The sequence below is a fragment of the Lithobates pipiens genome, unplaced genomic scaffold (assembly GCF_037356315.1).
Source record: "Lithobates pipiens isolate NorthernLeopardFrog02 unplaced genomic scaffold, aLitPip1_a1.2 Scaffold_8, whole genome shotgun sequence".
Taxonomy (NCBI): Eukaryota; Metazoa; Chordata; class Amphibia; order Anura; family Ranidae; genus Lithobates; species Lithobates pipiens.
This window is the reverse complement of record NW_027507903.1, coordinates 341,911,747-341,934,683: the sequence shown is the minus strand read 5'-3', so window position 1 is coordinate 341,934,683 and position 22,937 is coordinate 341,911,747. Positions and strand designations below refer to the sequence as shown.

Sequence of the window (22,937 nt, the reverse complement as noted above, 5' to 3'; positions counted from 1 at the left end):
TAGAGGGGACGGGGCCGGGAGCTCCACTGACGCTCTCACCCAGCCCCCATGCAGCCTGTATGCTCGGAACAGAGCGGCTGTAGTGAGAGCCAGTGATCGGAGTGGGAGTGTCAGTGGAGCTCCCGGCCCCGCCCCCGGACCTCTGTATTCCCCAGCCAGTATAGAGGGGGCGGGGCCGAGAGCTCCACTGACGCTCCCACTCCGATCACTGGCTCTCACTACAGCCGCTCTGTTCCGAGCATACAGGCTGCACGGGGGCAGGGTCAGTGGAGCTCCCGGCCCCGCCCCCTCAGCTGGCTAGCGCGGGAATACAGCCTCCAGTCCTCTGTGCACTCTGCAAAACCTTCATTGTGGCCCCAATTCACGGGTAACGTGGCCCCCCTACAAAGCATCAGTGGAGCCCCCGGCTGTTGTAGTGAGAGCAGAGAATGGAATCCCTCTAAATGTATGTAGTGAGTTTGGCTGCCCAGGTATGTCCTTCCACCCATAAAATCCCTGACTGCTTAAACCCTGAGCTGTGTTATTCAACTGTCAAGCTGTGCATTGCTGAAAATTCTCTGACCATCTCCTGTAGCATGTCCGCAGTCTCTGATTGTCTCCTGCAGTATGTCCGCAGTCTCTGATTGTCTCCTGCAGTATGTCCGCAGTCTCTGATTGTCTCCTGTAGTATGTCCGCAGTCTCTGATTGTCTCCTGCAGTATGTCCACAGTCTCTGATTGTCTCCTGCAGTATGTCCGCAGTCTCTGATTGTCTCCTGCAGTATGTCCGCAGTCTCTTATTGTCTCCTGCAGTATGTCTGCTGTCTTTGATTGTCTCCTGCAGTATGTCCGCAGTCTCTGATTGTCTCCTGCAGTATGTCCGCAGTCTCTGATTGTCTCCTGCAGTATGTCCGCAGTCTCTTATTGTCTCCTGCAGTATGTCGCCAGTCTCTGATTGTCTCCTGCAGTATGTCGCCAGTCTCTGATTGTCTCCTACAGTATGTCGCCAGTCTCTCTGATTGTCTCCTACAGTATGTCGCCAGTCTCTCTGATTGTCTCCTGCAGTATGTCGCCAGTCTCTCTGATTGTCTCCTGCAGTATGCCGCCAGTCTCTGATTGTCTCCTGCAGTATGTCCGCAGTCTCTGATTGTCTCCTGCAGTATGTCGCCAGTCTCTGATTGTCTCCTGCAGTATGTCGCCAGTCTCTGATTGTCTCCTGCAGTATGTCGCCAGTCTCTGATTGTCTCCTGCAGTATGTCGCCAGTCTCTGATTGTCTCCTGCAGTATGTCCGCAGTCTTTGATTGTCTCCTGCAGTATGCCCGCAGTCTCTTATTGTCTCCTGTAGTATGTCGCCAGTCTCTGATTGTCTCCTGCAGTATGTCCCCAGTCTTTGGTAATTTCCTGCAGTATGTCCCCAGTCTTTGATTGTCTCTTGTAGTATGTCCCCAGTCTTTGGTAATCTCCTGCAGTATGTCCGCAGTCTCTGATTGTCTCCTGCAGTATGTCTGCAGTCTCTGAACCTCTCCTGTAATATGTCTGCACTCTCTGACACTCTCCTGTAGTATGTGTGTGTATTAATGTGCCCCTTTACTTGCTCAATTATTTAGGATTGCTCCACTGCTCAGTGAGAGGTAATGATGTGCATTAACCTGTAGCAACCAATCAGCGAACAGTAGTGATCTGCTTTAATCTCTAGTAGCCAATCAGTAAGTGGTAATGATGTGCATTAACCTCTAGCAACCAATCGGCAAGCAGAAATTATGTGTTGTAACCTCTAGCAACCAGCCAGCGAGCAGTAAGGATAGGATGTAACCTCTGGCAAACAATTGCAATCACTGCATGATCTGCTGCAGTAAACTGATTTTGAGTCTACCTGCTATTTTTTGTATGCCTCAGAATGGAGGGGGGGGGGGGCCAAGAAAATGTTTGCCCAGGGCCCAATCCAAATTAAAGACGGCCCTGGCCGCATGACCGTCAGTTACTGTCAGTTAAAGTGACGTAGTGCCATATCGCCAAAAAAAATGGCCTGGTCAGGAAGGGGGTAAATCCTTCTGGAGCTGAAGTGGTTAAAGTGGATTTTTTTTTTTTTTTAGTAAAAAAACTAAAATAAATTGTGTTTGCCAAACCACTGCGCAAATACCGTGTGGCATAAAAAATTGCAATGATTGCCATTTTATTCCCTAGGGTCTCTGCTAAAAAAAAAAAATGCATCATGTTTGGGGGTTATACGTAATTTTCTAGCAAAAAATACTGATTTAAAAGGCCTGGTTCAAGTGGTTAAGCTATTTATAGGCAAAAATGTTAACCTGTGAGAAAAATAAAAAATTTGCACTAGAAGGGCTTTACTGGACAGCCTTTGTAACGATCTTTTAAGTCTTGACTTCTATGATGAGACCAGTTCCAATATACCTCTGGTGTATGTGCAGGGTTTGTGCCAGACCATTCATAGTCCTGCTGACTCAGCTGGCTGCTCAGTCTTCTGCCCACGTGATCTGAAGTCATATGACTCCCTGCTAGCAGACACATCCTTCCTGATCTACTGCAAAGCAAGAAGACTTCTACAGAGATCAGGTGAGTGGTGGGGGCAGAGCTGGGAGATGTACTCAGGGGACTAAGAACTATAGGATTACTCCTAAGTGTTAGTGCATGCATTCTGCTGTCAGGGCTCAGCTTCTCTGTCATCCACCACATTGGAATCAGCATTCATTTTTACTTAGCAAAGGTAATAGGAAGTGATCATTGCAAGGGGCAATAGGAACAATCAAATCTCCAGTGCAATTGCTATGGCAGCTGGTAAGATAGCAAAATGTAGTACTTTCAGGTACATTCCCACACTGCTGCCAACTGGAAGACTGCTTTGTTGTCAGCGTGGCAATAGCTATGTCTTGTATTTACTTATTTTGTCAATATAGACAGTTTGGGATCTAAATCATTGATGTTTGGCATCACAGAGGCTTTGTGCTGAAGAAATTCTCTCCTGTCATAATGTTTAACTGTTCTTAACCACTTGTGCTTATGTCACACGATATTGGAGCAAGTGTTTATCGGTACACATTTTCAGGAACAAAATATACTAAAATGGGTTTAAGTGGACATAATACCAATACTTTCTTTTATATTTCACAAAAAAATAAAATAAAATGTTTTGTGTCAAGTAAAAAAAAAAAAAGATACCAAGCATGTCAAGTTTTTAAATTGTGTGTGCCCGTGAGATGACAAACAATTGTGTGCAAAAATGTTCATAGGCCATGCTTTTTTTAATTTAAAATAACATGTTATACTTTCCTGCTCTGTGTAGTCGTATTGCACAGAGTGGCCCAGATCCTCCTCTTCTAGGGTCCCCAGCTGTGATCTTGGCTCCTCCTCTTTTGTATGTCCACCATAGCCAGCCGTTTGCTATGGGGAGAAACATGGTCTGCGTTATCCCGACCTGTGTGTCTATGGAGCCGTGCTCCATAGACTTGCACAGCGGGACTTAGGCCTGCCCCCCACTTCCTCTTCACTGCATTTGATTGACAGCAGCAGGAGCCACTGTGTAAAGAGTAAAAGAGGGGAGAAAGATGCAACCGATCTCTTCTCCCCTCTTTTACTCTTTACACAGTAACGCTTTAATCACTTCCCCCTCCAGTGACATACCGGTACGTTGCTGGACTTTCGGTGGTTACAGAGGAGATGATCCTGGTATCAGTATATATATATATTATTATTATTTATTTATTTGAGCAGACGGTCGGCTCTCTTGTAATAGCAACCAGAGCAACTCTTCAGCCACTCGGGTGCTATTACAAGCAGCAGAAGGGGACGTCACAGCCCCCCCCCCTTCGCAGCTCTCTCATCCCACCAAGAGACCCAAGTGACCAGATGGCGCACCAAACAAAGCCGCGATTGGCTTTGATCGGCTGTTCGTTTGACATGACATCACTTTTATAGTTTACTCTGAAACTATCAGCGGCAGTTATTGAAAATCAAAAGCATTCAAAAACACAGATCTTGTTCGTTTTTGAATGCTTAGACTCCATAAAGAGTACCTATCACTGCCTATTGCTGTCACAAAGTTTACATTCCAGCAATAAAAAAATTGAGAGCAGTGTAAGGCCTCATGCACACGAGACGCAGTTAAACGCGTGTTCAGAGGCAGTTGGACACTTTTTTCAACTGCTCCTGAACTCATTCAATGTTATCCTATGTGTCCATGCATACAGTCTCGTTTTTTGCCGTTTTTATGCAGTTGCGTTTAACCTCGTTTTTCCAGAAGCAAAAAAATGGGTTCAGACGCAAAAGTTTCCACGTTTCAGACGCAAAACGCGGTAAAAAGCGGCAAAACGCCGCTACCGCGTTTTGCCGCGTTTTGCCGCGTTTTGCCGCGTTTTCGTTTATAAGCGTTTTTAAAGGTGACCTTTTTTTTACATTAAAAATCTCAAAAATGATTGCAAATGATGAAAACCATTAGAAAAATATTTTAAGCAATTGCAAGTGGACAATCCACAACTTGTGGCAAGTGACATGGCAGGTGGCAAGTGACGTGGCAAGTGGAAATCCACAACTTGTGGCCAGTGACATGGCAGGTGGCAAGTGGACAATCCACAACTTGTGGCAAGTGACGTGGCAGGTAAAGTGGCAAGTGACGTGGAAAGTGGACAATCCACAACTTGTTGCAGGTGACGTGGCAAGTGACCTGGCAGGTGACGCAGCAAGTGACCTGGCAGGTGACGTGGCAAGTGGAAAATCCACAACTTGTGGCAGGTGACTGGCATGTGACGTGGCAAGTGGACAATCCACAACTTGTGTCAGGTGACGTGGCAAGTGACGTGGCAAGTGGACAATCCACAACTTGTGGCAGGTGATGTGGCAAGTGGACAATCCACAACTTGTGGCAGGTGACGTGGCAGGTGACGTGGAAAGTGATGTGGCAAGTGGACAATCTACAACTTGTGGCAGGTGATGTGGCTGGTGACGTGGCAAGTGGACAATCCACAACTTGTGGCAGGTGGCATGGCAGGTGACGTGGAAAGTGGACAATCCACATCTTGTGGCAGGTGATGTGGCAAGTGACGTAGCAAGTGGACAATCCACAACTTGTGGCAGGTGACGTGGCAGGTGATGTGCCAAGTGGACAATCCACATCTTGTGGCAGCTGACGTGGCAGCTGACGTGGCAAGTGGACATTCCAAAACTTGTGGCAAGTGACGTGGCAAGTGGACAATCCACAACTTGTGGCAGGTGACGTGGCAAGTGACATGGCAGGTGGCAAGTGATGTGGCAAGTGGACAATCCACAACTTGTGACAGGTGACGTGGCAGGTGATGTGGCAAGTGGAAATCCACAACTTGTGGCAGGTGATGTGGCTGGTGACGTGGCAAGTGGACAATCCACAACTTGTGGCAGGTGGCATGGCAGGTGACATGGAAAGTGGACAATCCACATCTTGTGGCAGGTGATGTGGCAAGTGACGTGGCAAGTGGACAATCCACAACTTGTGGCAGGTGATGTGGCAAGTGACGTGGCAGGTGATGTGGCAAGTGGACAATCCAAAACTTGTGGCAGGTGACGTGGCAGGTGATGTGGCAAGTGGACAATCCACAACTTGTGGCAGGTGATGTGGCAAGTGGACAATCCCCAACTTGTGGCAAGTGGACAATCCAAAACTTGTGGCAAGTGACGTGGCAGGTGATGTGGCAACTCACGTGGCAAGTGGACAATCCACAACTTGTGGCAGGTGATGTGGCAAGTGACGTGGCAGGTGATGTGGCAAGTGGACAATCCAAAACTTGTGGCAGGTGACGTGGCAAGTAACGTGGCAGGTGACGTGGAAAGTGGACAATCCACATCTCGTGGCAAGTGACGTGGCAGGTGATGTGGCAAGTGGACAATCCACAACTTGTGGCAAGTGGACAATCCCCAACTTGTGGCAAGTGGACAATCCAAAACTTGTGGCAAGTGACGTGGCAGGTGATGTGGCAAGTCACGTGGCAAGTGGACAATCCACAACTTGTGGCAGGTGACGTGGCAGTTGGACAATCCACAACTTGTGGCAGATGACGTGGCAAGTGACGTGGCAGGTGATGTGGCAAGTGGACAATCCACAACTTGTGGCAAGTGACACGCTAAATACAAGTACACTGCAGCTCTCACCGCTGCTGCTACTCACTCTGGTCTCACAAAATTGCTGAAATAGTTAATAATACTGTTTTTTGAGCTGGGGAGGGTCTATGATGTTAGCTTAACTAAACGCTTCTAGACGCAAACGCGGTAAAATGCCGCTAAATCGCGGCAAAACGCGCGTTTCTAAACGCCGGTTTCAGCTTTTAAAAACGTGTCCAGCAGAGTTTGCATCTGCGTCTCGTGTGCATGAAGCCTAAAAGTTAAAGGTCCTCCCGCATGCACACAAACAGCAATTGCCCCATACATGTGAGGTATTACCTCTATAAATCTAAGTGGTAACCTGGCCTAAGGCTTTTAAAGCATTGCCTATGGATAGCAAAATGTACGTAGTTTGTCGCACGGGTGTGTGCAATTTTAAAGCATGTCATGGTTGGTATCTATTTACTCAGTGTAACTTCATCTTTTATAGTTTATAAAAAAAATATTATGTATTGTGTTTTTTTGCATTAAAATTCAAATTCCGTTTGAAAAACCTCTGCGAAAAATCCATGGGATATATATAAAAAACAAAACAAAAAAAAAACATATATATATTATATATATATATATATATATATATATATATATATATATATATATATATATATATATATATATATATATATTGGGGGTTCTAAGTAATTTTCTAGCAAAAAATACTGATTATTATATGTGAACAAAAAGTGCCAGAAAGCAGCCAGTCTTCAAGTGGTTAAGGTGGCTGCAGCACCATCCCCCCCCCCCCCCGCCCTTTCTTGCCTGAGCCAATCTGATCCAGAAGCATGCACGATGCATGCTGTCTCCCTCCTCATTGGACAGATTGATAGCAGTGGAAGCCATTGGCTCCGGCTGTTGTCAGTCAAAAGCTGTGATGTAGGGGGTGGAGCTGACTCCTACTGTCTATGTCAATGGATGCAGCAGCAGGACTCGGAAGCAAGCATGCATGGATGCCCCCATGGAAATCGGCTTACGTGGGGGCACCCGCCGAAGAGGAGGGGCCTGGAACGCTGGAGGGGGCCCCAGAAGAAGAGGATCGGAGCTGCTCTGTGCAAAACCATTGCACAGAGCAGGCAAGAATGGACATGTTTGTTGTTTTAATAATAAAGCCCCCAAGCTTCTTTTTTTTTTTTAACACTCTAACTGTGATTGATAACCTTAGAAATATTAGTGTCACTGTGACATTCATGGAGAGCTCACATGAGTGGCTCAATTGCTTATGTACATGTGTGCCCTATCTGCATTTGGATGTGTGCATCATGGGGTAATGGTTGCTTTTAATTTTTTTTTATTTTTTTTTATTGAACGTTAAACAAAATCCTCACTGCTTCTGTGTTCATTAGTTGCAGAGGAAATCAGAAGTTCCCGGATTTCTTCCTGCTCAGAATCCTGAAGCCATTTGCCGTGGTCATTATTGGCAGGGAAAGAAGGCTATTCATTGTACTGTAAAAGTGATTGGGTGGCTCTACAGTTTCTTGGGTCACTTTTTTATATACCAGCCAAATATTTACTTGAAAAATCCAGTACCGAGCTCATGGCTGCAGAAGCAGCTTTACCCACTGCCTACCAGGGGAATTTTATAAACCTCCCATTAGGGAGAGTCATCCCCCCTATTTGTCCTGTTTTCTGTTCTCGCCAAAAGAAAATAAATCCCAAGTTTTGGGTTGTCAGAACAGGAATACCAGAAATACTATACTAGTTCTGGTGATAATCAGTGATTTTCTGTTTTGGTTATGGAACAAGTAGTGAAGTGAAACCTTCCAAATGGGTAAAAAAACTAAAAACAAAAACTGACAGGCCTTACAACCCTCGCTTATTCCATCCAGAATGAAAAAAGTGCTATTTTAGGTGAAAGCAATGTCTTTTGTACATACCTGTGCTGCTTAAAATGTATTAACCATTCCCACTACACAATTGGCTGGATATTTGATTAAAAACTTTAACAAAAATACAGCCACTGTCACAGAGTACCGCTTTCCCAAACTTCTGGGTAGGGGACCCTGCACCCCAAGTACTAAGCATGCAGTTGTTCAGAAGGGACAGCCAGGCTGCTCTGAGACACTTGCGGGCTGGGGGGGGGGGGGGGGAAGCAAAGGAGGGCCACCTGATGATCTGAGGCATGATACTCCATGAAACCCTGTAAGGTGATTGGGCCACCCATGAAAAAAAGGGACGCAAGGTTTTGCAAGTTTTTTTTTTTTTATAGAGAATGCATTCAAATCAACCACAGGCTTAAGATGAAAACCACACAGCAAAGATGGTAAGTGCTGACGTGTGCAGCACTATATGGTTTTTACGTATGTGGGTGTAATAAGTAGGAGTAAATTTCATAAAAATACCTAGATATTTGAAATGCCTAAATAAGAAACAGTTTTCCACTTTATTCACTGCACTGTGCACACCCATTTTGAATCTTTATACTTCCTTTGGATGTAACAACAGCTGATCAGTTTCATTGCAGCGTCACCCCTTGCAGCTGAACTCGTGTCACTTTAGGATCCATAGTGTCTGTGGATGCACCTTGCTCATATTTAAAGATGTGAAATATGAACAAGACCTATTATAAAGTGTGTACTTTTCTCAATTAAGGGTAATTGCTCTCTTTTTTGTTTTCTTTCACTGCTAACATCATGAATCGCTTCTGACAAGTTTTCCTGACACCAAGAGAAAAAAAGATGATGGGGGAGGGATCTCCAGCTGATTGACAGCCTCAGCTCTGTTCCTGGGTGCTGTGTGAAGGGGGGTGTGAGTCTTTCCTCCAATCTACTCTCAGAGCTCTCCTCACTGAGCTCTGTAGAGTGTGACTTTAGCTCTCCACCCACTTTTTTTTGTTAAAGTGGAGTTCCACCCAAAAATTGAACTTCTGCTTTAAGGGAGGTGACCCCCTGACATGCCACATTTGGCATGTAATTTTTTTGGGGGGGAGGGGGTGAGCCGAGACCCTTTTTCTTTTAGAGGGTCCCAGCTCCCACTTCCTCCTGGCCACCGGAAAGGAGATCACCTCTCCCCCCTCCCTCTCAGCAACCGATTGCCCGGCCAGTCGCAGCGTAGTGGGTGCCTGGCTGTGGCACCCACAGTTACAATGCTGGTGCCACAGAGAGGATGGGGAGATGAGCGGAGCTTCGTTTCCCCGCATTGCTGGACCCTGAGACAGGTAAGTGTCCGATTATTAAAAGTCAGCAGCTGCAGTATTTTTATTTTTTTTAAGCAGAACTGCGCTTTAACTCTGCTTTATAAATTCAGCACTTTGGATGTAGAAAAAAGAAGACTGTAGATAGACAGATACAACTTATGTAGGAGGATCGGTTTCATCTCTGTATCGCCTGAGGCCAGTCACTTCACTGGGTATATTTAAGCATTTACAAACACTTTAATTGAAGGCAAGATGTTCCTACGGATTATACATTTTACACATTACGGGAATATATACAACAACATATTTGATTGAAATGTTTTGGACTAGATACACTAACCACCTTCAGACCGGACCATTTTGCTGGTAAATGACCAGAGGTCTTTTTACAATTTGGCACTGCGCTGCTTTAACTGGTAATTGCGCGGTCATGCAATGTTGTACCCAAACAAAATTTGCGTCCTTTTCTTCCCACAAATAGAGCTTTCTTTTGATGGTATTTGATTGCCTCTGCGATTTTTATTTTTTGCGATATAAACGTAAAAAGACCGCAAATTTTGAAAAAAAATTATATTTTCTACTTTTTGTTATTAGAAAAATCCAATAAACTCAATTTTAGTCATACATTTAGGCCAAAATGTATTCAGCCACATGTCTTTGGTAAAAAAAAAAGTCAATAACTGTATATTTATTGGTTTGCGCAAAAGTTGTCACATCTACAAACTAAGGTACGTTTTCTGGAATTTACGCAGCTTTTAGTTTACGACTGCCTATCTCATTTCTTGAGGTGCTAAAATGGCAGGGCAGTACAAAACCCCCCCAAATGACCCCATTTTGGAAAGTAGACACCCTAAGGAAATTGATAAGTGGCATGTTGAGCCCATTGAATATTTTATTTTTTTGCCTCAAGCGATTGAATAATGACAAAAAAAATGTATTTTTATTTTTTTTACACAAAGTTGTCACTAAATGATATATTGCTCACACATGCTATGGGCATATGTGAAATGACCCCCCAAAATAAATTCTGCTGCTTCTCCTGAGTACGGGGATACCACATATGTGGGACTTTTTGGGAGCCTAGCCGCGTACGGGGCCCTGAAAACCAAGCACCGCCTTCAGGCTTTCTAAGGGCGTTACAGTTTTGAAGGCCATAAAATGCCAAGATGGCACAAACCCCCCCCAAATGACCCCATTTTGGAAAGTAGACACCCCTAAATTTAGGGGTACACTAGTGAGACTAGGTAATAAATGGCGGGTGCCCTGAAACTATAAAAAAAAAAAACTAACCAACCAGCGTCACCTGTAACAGTTATATGGTGATCACTGGTGAAAGGGTTAACTAGGGGGCAATCAGGGGGCTTTATGCGGTAGTATATGGGGGTCCCTGGCGCTATAAAAAGCTGCGGCGAACCTAAATACCTACCTGCCTAACTAGCGTCACCTGTGACACTAATACAGCGATCAGAAAAACTATCGCTTATTAGGCTGGGTTCACACTGGAGCGATGCGGGAACGCCATGAATCCGCGGCGGGTTCCCGTATCGCATGCCTCCCGGCGGCAGTTCACACTGCCCTATGCGAACTGCTGGGAGTGTCAGTGAAATGTTAATGACACCCCCAGATCAGTTCGCATATCGCAGTGCGATCTGCAAACTCGGATCGCATGGTGTGAACACCCATGCGATCCGATTCTGCTGCGGGCCAAAAAAAGGGTCCCGTGCGAATGTGCGGCGGGTGCGACACGAATTCAGCCATACTATCTGTATGGCTGAACTCGAATCGCACAGAGATCGGATGTGATTTGCAGTGCGGTGCGAATCACATTCGTTCTCATAAACCGCTGCAATGTGAACCCAGCCTTAGTGACACTGGCGACGGGGGGTGATCACTGGGTTAAACCTTTATTGGGGGGGTTAGGGGGGCACATTAGAACTAAAGGGGGCTAACCCTAACTGCCCTAACAGTTATTACAGTCACAAATGACACCAATGCAAAAAAAAATAAAAAATAAAAAAATAAAATAAAGCAATTGGTGTCACTGTGACTGGGGGGGCAGGGGTAATTGGGGGGGTGATCGGGGGGTAAAGGGGGGGTGTGAGTGTGCCTGGCATGTTCTACTGTATGTGTGGTGTGTTGGTGCAACTCACCGAACCTCTCTCCTCTGTGCCGGAACGAAAAATACCGACACGGAGGAGAGAATACATCACTTCCTCTCCTGTGTTTACATTACAGGAGAGGAAGTGATGTCACGGGACATTTTCATTCGTCGGGAGCGATCGCGAGGGGGTGGCCATGAATGAATGGCCGTCCCCTCGTCCGGGATCGCTCCCGAACGAATACCGACCGCCGCAGGCACCGGGCGGGGGCCCGATCGGGCCCCGGACCGGCGGGCAGGCAAGGACGTACATGTAAGCCCTTATGCCTGCCCGTGCCATTCTGTCGACGTACATCGTCGTGCGACGGTCGGCAAGTGGTTAAATATCCATTTCATGTGTCAAAAAGAACATGTGCTTTCCTATTGCTACAAAATGCTATTACCTTCCTACCTTCAAGGTTACCCATGCAATGCTAACGAGAAGTGGGATTGTGATGTGGGCCTGTTGGATGAGGAGCTTTGGGATAATGTCCTTGACTCTGTCCTACACGACTCCCTCAACACTGCCCAGAGGCTTTAACTACTTTTTATTGTGCTCAGAGTTCACTATACCACTTTGAAACTGCACAGCATGGTTATCCTACAGACCCCTCTTTGTGCTAGGTGTGGCTCTGCGGCTGGGGACCTTATGCATCTACTGTGGAGATCTCCTAAGTTACATCGGTATTGGGTGGCTGTGGCTAATACAATAAACTCTGCATTCCATAATATTCCCTTATATAGTACCCCTTGAACCCACCAGGTGTATTTTGGGCATCTTGAATGACCCCCAGTTACTGTGGAAATCGGATAGAGCCCCCACCTACAAGGAGTGGATGAGCAATCTAGGTTATATCCTCAAACTGGAAAAAAAAAATTCCAGCATAGAGGGAGCTCCAGCAAGTTTGATTGGATGTGGGGTGATTGGTTGGCAGTTCCAGGCCTTGCTCTAACTGAATTGCTACTGGACAGGCTCTTGAGCTAATTTGCATTTGAGTGTATTGTATAAGTATTCTATAATCTGTTCTATGAGACCTCTGCATTTTCTATGCTCAGTTTATAGATCCACTTACTGTACAGGATTGCGCTCTAAGACCCCATTCACACCTGAGCGTTTTGTAGCCCTACGCCTGAAGCTACAAAACGCTGGAGGGGAAAAAATACATTATTCTCAATGGAGATGGTTCACATCTCCACTCCAAGTCGCCTGAAGCTCAAACAAGTTCCGGACCCTTTTTTGTCGCGCGAATCGGGCTGATTTGGGCGTTTTCATTCCCATAGAAACTAATGGAAACGCTCGATTCGAGCGTTTAGCGCGACAACGAGCGTTTCTATGGGCGTTTTGACGCTGTATCTGCTCAATGCTTAACATTGGTGACCTTTTGCCCTGCACAAATTTGCGAAAAAACGCGTCAAAAAACGCCGCGAATCGCGGTAAAAAACGCCGCGAATCGCGGTAAAAAACGCCGCAAAAAACGCTTGAAAAAGCTACGCTCAGGTGTGAATGCAGCCTGAAGGTACTTGTTATACTGTAATGTGTACTGTTTTTGCTTGACCTGGAATCCTAGTGATGGTAATATTTTCATTTTTCTGGTTGTATTTGTTATGTATATTTGCTTCAACTTAATAAATATTGTTTATAATTAAAAAAGAAAAACATATGCATCTTAGTCAAATGACCTTGATAACATTTTACTCTTGCTGGAAAATAAGTGGCAGAATGTTATTGGAGGCTCTTTCAGAAAAAAAGTCAGTAGCTACAAATACTATAGCTGCTGACTTTTAATATAAAGACACTTGCCTGTCCAAGAATCCTGCGGTGTCTTTATCCAAGGTGATTTGGGGATTTTTCTATTGCCCTTTGTGGAAAGAGCTGGTTGGAAAATTGTCAACTGAACAGCTCCCCCATCTGACCGGCCCGATCTTACTCCAGGTACGCTGACAGCCGGTGGGGCTTGCTTTTGAAATACAATAGCCACATTGGGTCATAGGATATGGGAAGCTGTTAGATTTATTATGTTCAGGGTGCAGGCTGAATAAAATAAATCTATACCTTTATGACAATGAAAATGTTTCTATGCATATACCCCAAAGATAACCCCTGTCTTAGTCTGCAGTGTTCAGTATTGAGGTGGCCCACCCTTTGCAGCTATAATAGCTTCAACTCTTCAAGGAAGACTGTCCGCAAGGTTTAGAAGTGTGTCTATAGGAATGTTTGATCATTCTTCCTGAAGCGCATTTGTGAGTTCAGGCACTGATGTTGGACGAGCAGGCCTGGCTAGCAGTCTCCGCTCTACTTCATCCAAAAGGTGTTCTATCGGGTTGAGGTCAGGACCCCAAGCCAGTCAAGTTCCTCCACCCCAAACTCACTCATCCATATCTTTAATAGACCTTGCTTTGTGGACTGGTGCGTGGTCATGTTGGAACAGAAAGGGGCCATCCCCAAACTGTTCCCACTAAGTTGGGAGCATGAAATTGTCCAAAATGTCTTGGTATGCTGACGCCTTAAGAGAACTCTTAAGACGTCAGCATACCGAGACAATTTCACTGGAACCAAGCCCAAATCCTGAAAAACAATCCCACACCATAATCCCCCCTGCACCAAATGATTTAGACCAGTAGACCATAAAGTAAGGTCTATAAAGACAATGGTTGAGTGAGTTTGGGGTGGAGGAACTTGACTGGTCTGCACAGAGTCCTGACCTAAACCTGATAGAACTCCTTAAATTGGATGAATTGGAACAAGGACTGCAAGCCAGGCCTTCTTCCCAACATCAGTGCCTGGTCTCACAAATGCTTTTCTGGAAGAATGGTGAAACATTCCCATAGACACACTCCTAAACCTTGTGGACAGCCTTCCCAGAAGAGTTGAAGCTGTTATAGCTGCAAAGGGTGGGCCAACTCAATATTGAACCCTATGGACTAAGACACCATTAAAGTTCATGTGTGTCAAAAGGCAGGCATTCCAATACTTGTGATAATATAGTGTATCTTTCATTTTCAATCCACACTGGGGGTTAAAATGACATTTACAATGTGGCTGTTTTAGGAAGCACAGGCTTTGGGAAATTACAGGTGGGCATTTGTCATTGTGTAAATTAGACCCATGTTCGGACACTGAGTGTATTATTTTGATTTGTCTTTGTTCATGTTTTTGCAGATAAAAATGAAACTTATCATCTTGGATGATTATGACCAAGCCAGCGAGTGGGCGGCAAAGTACATTCGAAATCGCATTGTTCATTTTAATCCAAATGCTGAGAAATACTTTACACTGGGTCTACCTACAGGTATGATGTTTTCTCACCACATATTTATTACTTGGCATATATAAGCTTTCCTCTCCTTTTCATTTACAGAGATGTAGAACTTCATGTTAAACAGAAGAGCACAAGGAATGAAAAGAAACCTGAAAAACTGTTTAAAGCTGATGTTTAGGTATGGCAATTTTTACATCGCTACATTGACCAGCTTGGACCAATGTAAGTGTATGTGCCATACTTGTGGGAACCCAGTGGATTTTAAAAATAAATTGTAGCAGACATCACTATTTCAGTGATCTCCACTTGCTTCGGGGTCCTTTACCAAGTGGTTTCCTTGCAGTATTGTAAACACAGTCACTTGTTTGGCACTTGCACCATTCAGAGAACACTTTGCATTTTCTTAGTGGCCATGAGCCTCACCTTGTCCAATCAGAGAACACTGCATTTGATTGCGAAAATGCAAAGTGTTCTCTGAATGGCGCCATGCTGAACCAGCGACCGCACTGTTCAGTAACCAGCACAGGACATGGAAGCTAGCAGTATTCACTGTAGTAGCAGTGTATGTTAATGATGTATATGGGAAATACTTATTCCATATGGGCACTGATGTGGTCAGAAGTGCCATCGTTCTGAGTACTGCTTTTTGCTCATTGGCATGGAACTTCTCTGTACAGCCTGTGATTGCTTCTCAGTCAGATTGTGCCTTTACATATGTACCTCAGATTGGTCAGCGCTGTCACATGAGCCACGACCAGAACTGTTCTGATCTGTCCCAGTGTGCCTAGGAAAAGAGGAAGAACAATGCAGTTTTCAAACCCCAGGAGGCTGCATTAACATGGAACTGTATCGCCCAGAGAGGTAAGTGCAGTTGGGAGGGTGTAGGGCAGTGATGGGGAACCTTGGCACCCTGATGTTTTGGAACTATATTTCCCTTGATCAGCTACTCTGCAGAGTGCATGAGCATCATGGGGAAATGTAGTTCCAAAACATCTGGGGTGCCAAGGTTTGCCATCGCTGGTGTAGGGTGTTTACCTTCAATTTTCTGAAAAAAATAAAAATAAATGAACTTACTTTTTTAATTAAATTTCTCCTTTTGGACCGGCTGAATTTTGATCTTCTATGGCTGTTCCCATTCTTGAGAATTTGATCTAGGAATCGACTTCTCATTAACCTCCCTGGCGGTATGATTCAGTCTGGAATTAGGTGCTGAAAGCGGTACAATTATTTGCATGGAAATCTGGTTTTTATTTTGTAGTCCTGTAATTCTTAGGAATAACGCTCTTAAATCTCTTCAAACCAGAGTCTAGCAGACATCCCGGGTATGATAAAGTTTATAATATAATAAAGAATAATAAAAATGATTCAATAATGTAATCAAATCCTAAAACACTGAAAAAGGGACACTTTTTGGTTGCTATGGACAATCTCCAAATTCCAGGCAGAAAAAACAGTATTTATAATATAAAAGTGCATGCAGGGCACTGGACAGACCACTAGGGACAAAGGGGGTGTGTATTTTTTAATACAGCACTGTAATCTGTAAGATTACAGTGCTGTGTGTGTTTTGTGTCTTTTTACTTTTTTGAATTTGCCGCCGTTCTCCGCTCCTGTGCGCCGTAACGTCGCAGGGAACGGAGCTCGGCGGCATTCGGCACTGTGAATCGAGCGGAGGACAGCTCGATCACACAGCGCGGGGGACATCGCTGGATCCAGGGGACAAGGTAAGTAAGTCTCCCTGCGTTCTCCCCTGCATCCAGCAATGCGATCCCGAGTCTGGCTCGGGGTTACCGTTCCTGCTAGAAAATTCCCAACCCGAGCCAGACTCGGGATTACCGCTAGGGAGGCTATCAAGCTTGTTGGAACGTTTTCTTCAAACAGTGTCTTCTGGGGGGGGGGGGGGGGGGTCACTCAATGACTAAGATACGAGTGACCCAAGCTTTGCTGTTGGATCTCCACATAACGTTTTAACTGGCTCTTCTACACCTTGTATTTCATGAAGGTTTGTGAATTCTCAGAATGATACAGGAGCAGGGGCTTGATATTAAAATCCCTGCTTGCATTAGCACACAATAAGAGAGTGAGACAGTCTTTCATGGGTTTGTGACCGGGCTTTGCGTTCTCTTCTGTTGTAATGTAGGTCCTCTTTGGGGCTTTTTTGGAAAAAGGTGCCATCTCATTGCAGCTAAAAACATGCTGCGACAGGTAACGCTTGGCAACGGTGGCAGCTTAGTGGTAATTATTGGGGGGGGGGGGGGGGGGCGTCGCGGCAAACAATGCACCCGTCGGGTCAGTCGGTCGGTGCACTTACCTCAACCATGGGCAGCTTCCCCAGCTCTCATCCGCGGTCATCTCCTTCCCCTGTTCTGCAGTTTCAGGCTTCTCCCTTCTCCTCGGCCGATTAGAAGATGTCTCACACCTGTGCTTTTCATTTGCTATTTTAACACACCTAGGTGGGATCTGAGCCCTCTGGCTCTAATCGTGTGCTTCAAAAATAAATAAATAACCCCGCTGCTGTAATTCATACGCCTGGCATCCTGAAAGAGGCCAGACGCATGAATAGGGGGTGGAGGCGGCACCCGCGCTCCCTAAATGGACAGGTTGCCCCTGCTCGGAAACCATGAACTTTTGGAACTCGGCAGTGAACGTCCCACCTAAGCGTCTGAACTCGCAGTCTCTTCGTGCCTCACAACACTATGGATGCCACTTCTCCTCTTAAAAGTTATGAAACCATGCCCTGGTTGCCTTGAAGCCTTTTTCATTTTCTTGCGATGTACCTGGCAGGTTACTTACAAGGACAGCGTACAAGGCCTTTGCCTTTTTCGCAGATAATGTTCTCGGACACAGTATCACCCGCTAGCTGCTTCACGTTTATCCAGACTTTTCTACATCTCCAGAACACGTGGCCATTGCTTTGATGCTCTCATGACTCCTTTTGCTGCATCTATCCCCCTTATTTCTTCTTCTTTAACCACTTTACAACCGCCCCATAGCAAATTTACTGCTGTAGGGCAGCCGTTCTGAGCAGAATTTTGTATGTATGTGTAATATTAATATATATATATATATATATATATATATATATATATATATATATATATATATATATATATATATATATATATATATATATATATAAAAAAAATAGTGTGTAGCGCCGGTACTCCTGAACAGTACGCGCTACGTCTGTAAATTTTTAGTTTTTTCCCAAGACTATAGTTGAGTCTTGGGGTTAATTGTTCTAAATTGTCTTTTTGGCATCAGTTTGGCTGGGCTGTACTAATGTTCTGCCTGGTCATAGGTGTAGGTAGCACCTTTCACAGGCATTGGAACGCAGTCTGGTTGGACGCATTGGGTACCAATCTCTCTCTCGGAGCCAATCCGTGGGTGTGTTGTCTCGCTGTGTATTCCGGGAGAGGTTACTTAAGGTGCTGAAGTCACGTGGTTCTGGTTTCGGTCCAGAAGTATGTTCTGACTCCATGGTCCTGGTCCTCCTAACCAGCCCCCAGAGGCCTCATGGCCTGGGATGCGAATCCATCCGTTTCCAAGTCTCGGAACTGGCTAGTCCAAGGCACAGTAACTGGAAGGAGGATTCTAAAGTGGTCTGGTGCCGTCTCGGGTTTTGGAGAGGCCCAGCAACTCGTCATGCAACCAGGGAAGGACTCTTTGGAAGAGGGCCATGCACGAGGCTGGCTGCTCGGTAAGTCCATAAACCAGGATTTATCCGACAGTGGAAATATCCAGTTGCGAGTGGCTATTCCCTGGATTACCTAGAGAGACATTTATTGTCAGCAGTTTCAAAGTGCCTGAGCTTCCGTACCTATCCTATACCCTCTATTCCCAACTGAGAGACCCTGTTTCTGTTCAACGTTTAAGCAAATAAAAATTCCTAAAGGAATTCGTGTCGGTCTCTGCAGTTATTGGGACATCAACCTCGGGAACCCCTAGACAAGAACGACGAGCTACAAGGTGGAGGAGGTAAACGGTAAGCCCAAGAAAAACAGCTGCTCCTTCGGGGTAAGTGTAATGTGTGTGTGTGTGTGTGTGTATATATGTATATATGTATATATAATCTATATCTCACTTCCGCCAGCTTGCTCCTGCTGTGACGTTACACAGCGGGAACTGATCAGTGGGTCCCCGACTGCTCTGACAGAATATCATTCCTTGAGTACAGAAGACATGGATCCTGTTCTTCTGAAGCAGGAACAATCATCCATGTCTTCAAGTAGTAAAAGCACCTTCCCCACACCTAGTAAGAATGCCCTAGGCACACATTTAACCCTTTGATTGCCCCTGGTGGGTCTCCAAAGCAGTGTCAAAAAATGTCAGTAAGGTGTTCAGTTTGTCTGCAGCAATATTGCAATCCCGCTATAAGTCGCTGATTGCCGCCATGACTGTAAAAAAAAAAAAAAAATCCCATTGTTTGTAGATGCGTATATTTATTGGTTACAGCTTGTTTTTTGTTTTGTTTTTTACCAAAATATATAGCAGAATACGTATTGGCCTAAATTGATGAAGAATCATCTTCTTCCTTTTTTTTTTTTTTTTTTTTTTATGTATTTAAGAGCAAAAAATAGACATTTATTTATTTTCTCAAAATTGTTGGTCGTTCTTTGTTTATAGTGTGACGGTGCAATTGTCTGTCAGTTAAATCAAGTTTAGAATACACTGTATTCTTTAACTTATTCAGGCATATGCAGCTTTTCTGTGGATATGGCCTTTTGATATGCTCCCCATTTTTCCTTTCTTTTCCTGTTTTGACAGCTATCCTCATAGCCCCTAGTGGTTCAGATTTCCTGTTTCCATCGCCCTGTATTTCCGATGTGCAGAATTATCTGTATTATTTGTGTACAGACTTGTATGAAACAAGGAAGCTCAGCCTCCCTTTACATGTGTATGGTTCTAAAATCTTGTTCACGGTTAGAAGCCGGAGATCATGTCGGTTCTTTCATTTATATTGCAGCCTAAAGTCAGCCATAGATGGATCAAATCTTGGCCAATTTCAGCGGGGACTGCCAGAGATTTGACCCATTTATGGGCAGGCTGATTGTACTGAAGAGTCAATCGATCCATCGACTTCAGTGCAGAAAGCCTGTTGGATTTTTGCCATGGTATCACTGCTGGCTTCTATAGCCTGCTGACAAAATAGAATAGTACTGCAGAAGAGGTTCCCCTGTCAACCCTGACTTTGTTGATGGGAGAATCCAGTGATTTTCTATCCTGCAACCCCTGTTTTAAGGAAAGGAAGTTACATCTATAGCGGGTTCAGTACAGCTAAGGAGGCAATCTCGTGTGTGTGTGTGTGTGTGTGTCACTTTTAGACCCCTTTCACACCACACCGCCCGTCGGCTGTAAAACGCCGCTATTTTTAACAGTTTTACAGCCGGTTTTGCGCATTTCGGCCGCTAGCGGGGCGCTTTTACCCCCCGCTAGCGGCCGCGAAAGGGTTAAAACCGCCGGTGTTCTGGCAGATAGTGTCCTGCCATCATATAGTGTCCGGCCCGTACTGCGCATGCGCAGTACGGGGCAGAAGAAACTTCGGAAAATCTCCGAAGATGAATGGCGCCTGCGCAGTGAGTGGAGGTGGTAGCCCCACCATCCAAGTGGACATAGGGTTCGGAAAATTATAGGGCCACTCGCCACGCTTCAGGGCTCGGCCTCGCTGCGCTCGGCTCTTTTATATTCCTACTCTATGTCCACTTGGATGGTGGGGCTAGAACCTGGACTCACGGCAGTACACAGCGGACACTATCCGATGGGGGACTGTATGTGATAGGACACCGTCAATACGCCGCAATAACGGGTTTACTCTGCTCAGTTTATGAATGGGCAGGAGCCTCTGTCTCCTGTTCATTCATATTTAGTGCTGAGAAAAGGACTGGGGAATCTCTGTCTTCAGTCCATTTGTCTGTCTCAAAGGGGAGATGTCAGGGGTCTGTTTAGACCCCTGAAATCTCACCAAAGCCCCCCAAAAATATTGTAAAACAATTCTAAAAAAATAAAATTAAAAAAAAAGGAAATAAACTACTGACACCCCTCTCCCCTGCCCTACCAACACTGTCCACTGCTCCAACCCCCTCCACCCTAAAAAGCATTGTGAAAAAAAATGAAAAACTAATTAAATTGTAAAAAAATCAATTATTTAAAAATAAAAAAAAAACTGACACCGTCCACTGCCGCTGACCCCCTTCCTCAGTAGCACTGCAAAAACATATTAAGAAATTGATTTTAAATAATTTTTTGCCACGGGGGCTTGGGCGTTTGCGGGCGTGAAGCGACACCTCCCTGAATTGAGTTTTTGCAGTTTGGGATGTCCGGTGCCCGTTTTTAACCGCTTCAGCCCCGGAAGATTTTACCCCTCTCCTGACCAGAGCACTTTTGCGATTCGGCACTGCGTCACTTTAACTGACAATTTCGCAGTTGTGCGATGTGGCTCCCAAACAAATGGAGCTTTCTTTTGGTGGTATTTGATCGCCCTGCGTTTTTTTTGTTTTGTTTTTTTTTGCGCTATAAACAAAATAAGAGCAACAAATTTGAAAAAAATGCATTATTTTTTACATTTTGCTATAATATCCCCCAAAAATATATAAAAACTATTTTTTTTCCTCAGTTTAGGCCAATACGTATTCTTCTACATATTTTTGTAAAAAAAAAAATATATATAGATAAAAATCGCAATAAGCGTTTGGTTTGTGCAAAAGTTATAGCGTTTTCAAAATAAGGGATAGTTTTATGGCATTTTTATATAAAAAAAACTAGTAATGGCAGCGATCAGTGATTTTTATCGTGACTGCGACATCGTGGACACATCGGGCATTTTTGACACATTTTTGGGACCATAGTGCATTTGTATAGCATTAATTGCTGTATAAATGACAGATTCCTGTGTAAATGACACTGGCAGTGAAGGGGTTAACCAATAGGGGGCAGTGTAAGGGTTAAGTATGTCCTGGGGAGTGATTCTAAAGCTGGCCATACACCTATAGGTTATCTGCAGATTTTCTATAGTTGGATGGCAAAAGTGCAACAGATTTCTCCATGTATGCTAAACTGTGTGGATGGAGGAATCTCCCACTGGGCCAAGCTTCAGTATCTTGCTAGTCAGCCCCGCTGGCTCTCAACCTAAACAAACAATGCCTGCGCCCAATCAGAATTTTCCAGTATTGTGAGAGCCAGCGGATCCGACTAGCAAGATATGGAAGCTTGGGCCAGTGGGAAACTCTTCCATCCACATTTCAGCGTAGATGGAGGAAGCTATTCCACTTTTTCCATCTGACCATAGAAAATCTGCAGATAATCGAAAGGCGTATGGACAGTCTTACTGTGTGTGTGTGTGTGGGGGGGGGGGGGGGGGGCGTGATTACAGGGAGCAGAGATCAGTGACACTGTGACTAGGCAGAACGGGGAGATTCTTGTTTACATTAGCATCTCCCTGTTCTTCCTCTCCGTGAGGCGATCGCGGCTTTCTCTTTGGCGATCGAGTCGGCGGGCCCCGACCCGACTCGCAAAGGTCCCGGCCGGCATGCATGCAATGGTACAGCGGCAAATTTAAAGGGACGTACAGGTACACCCATTTGCCCAGCCGTGCCATTCTGCCGACGTACATCGGCGTGCGCCAGTCGGGAACCGGTTAAACACCGCACATGTGAAAGAAGCCTATGTAATAAAAATAGTGGGAGGGGCAAGAATTGTCCCCACCCACCATGTATGGGATGCTGGCAGACCAGTTGAAAATAGCAGTTAAAATACTTACCTTTGGTTGTAACGAACAGCAACGGTCTTGGCGCGAGTTTCTACCTATAAAGGAGAAAAAAATGCCTGTATTATGAGGTTGGTTGTTCTTTGAAAAGGGACTGTTTTTATCTGGTTGTTTAATCGGCTTGAGCTCTAATAGCTAAGCTATGGTAATGTTGTTATAATATTGATGTGTTTATTGTCAATTATATTGCAAAAGTTTGTGTGTGTGTGTATATATATATATATATATATATATATATATATATATATATATATATATATATATATATATATATATATATATATATATATATATATATATATTATACACATACATCTATCTCAAATTTATATAATAAAAGGCTGCGGCCGTTTAACTCCACATAAATTTGTGTCTAGTACTTTATTATTAATATTGTGATATGTTATATTTAGGGATGCACCGAAATTTCGGCCGCCGAAACATATCGGCCGAAAATGCCCTTTTCGGCAATTTGCCGAAAGAGAAAAACGGCCGATAATGGAGCCAAAAATGGGGCGTGGCCTGGGT

The 22,937-nt window shown here is 44.7% G+C and overlaps 1 protein-coding gene across 1 annotated transcript in view; it reads left to right on the top strand.

The window, feature by feature from the left end:
* Window positions 1-2,457: 2,457 nt before the first annotated feature.
* Window positions 2,458-22,937, top strand: part of GNPDA1 (glucosamine-6-phosphate deaminase 1) — a 55,915-nt gene continuing 35,435 nt past the window's right edge. Inside the window, exons 1-2 of the mRNA XM_077473133.1 lie at window positions 2,458-2,550; window positions 14,548-14,677. Of these exons, the coding sequence (XP_077329259.1) occupies window positions 14,554-14,677 (124 nt within the window). The 5' untranslated portion in view covers window positions 2,458-2,550; window positions 14,548-14,553. The remainder of the gene's footprint in view (window positions 2,551-14,547; window positions 14,678-22,937) is intronic.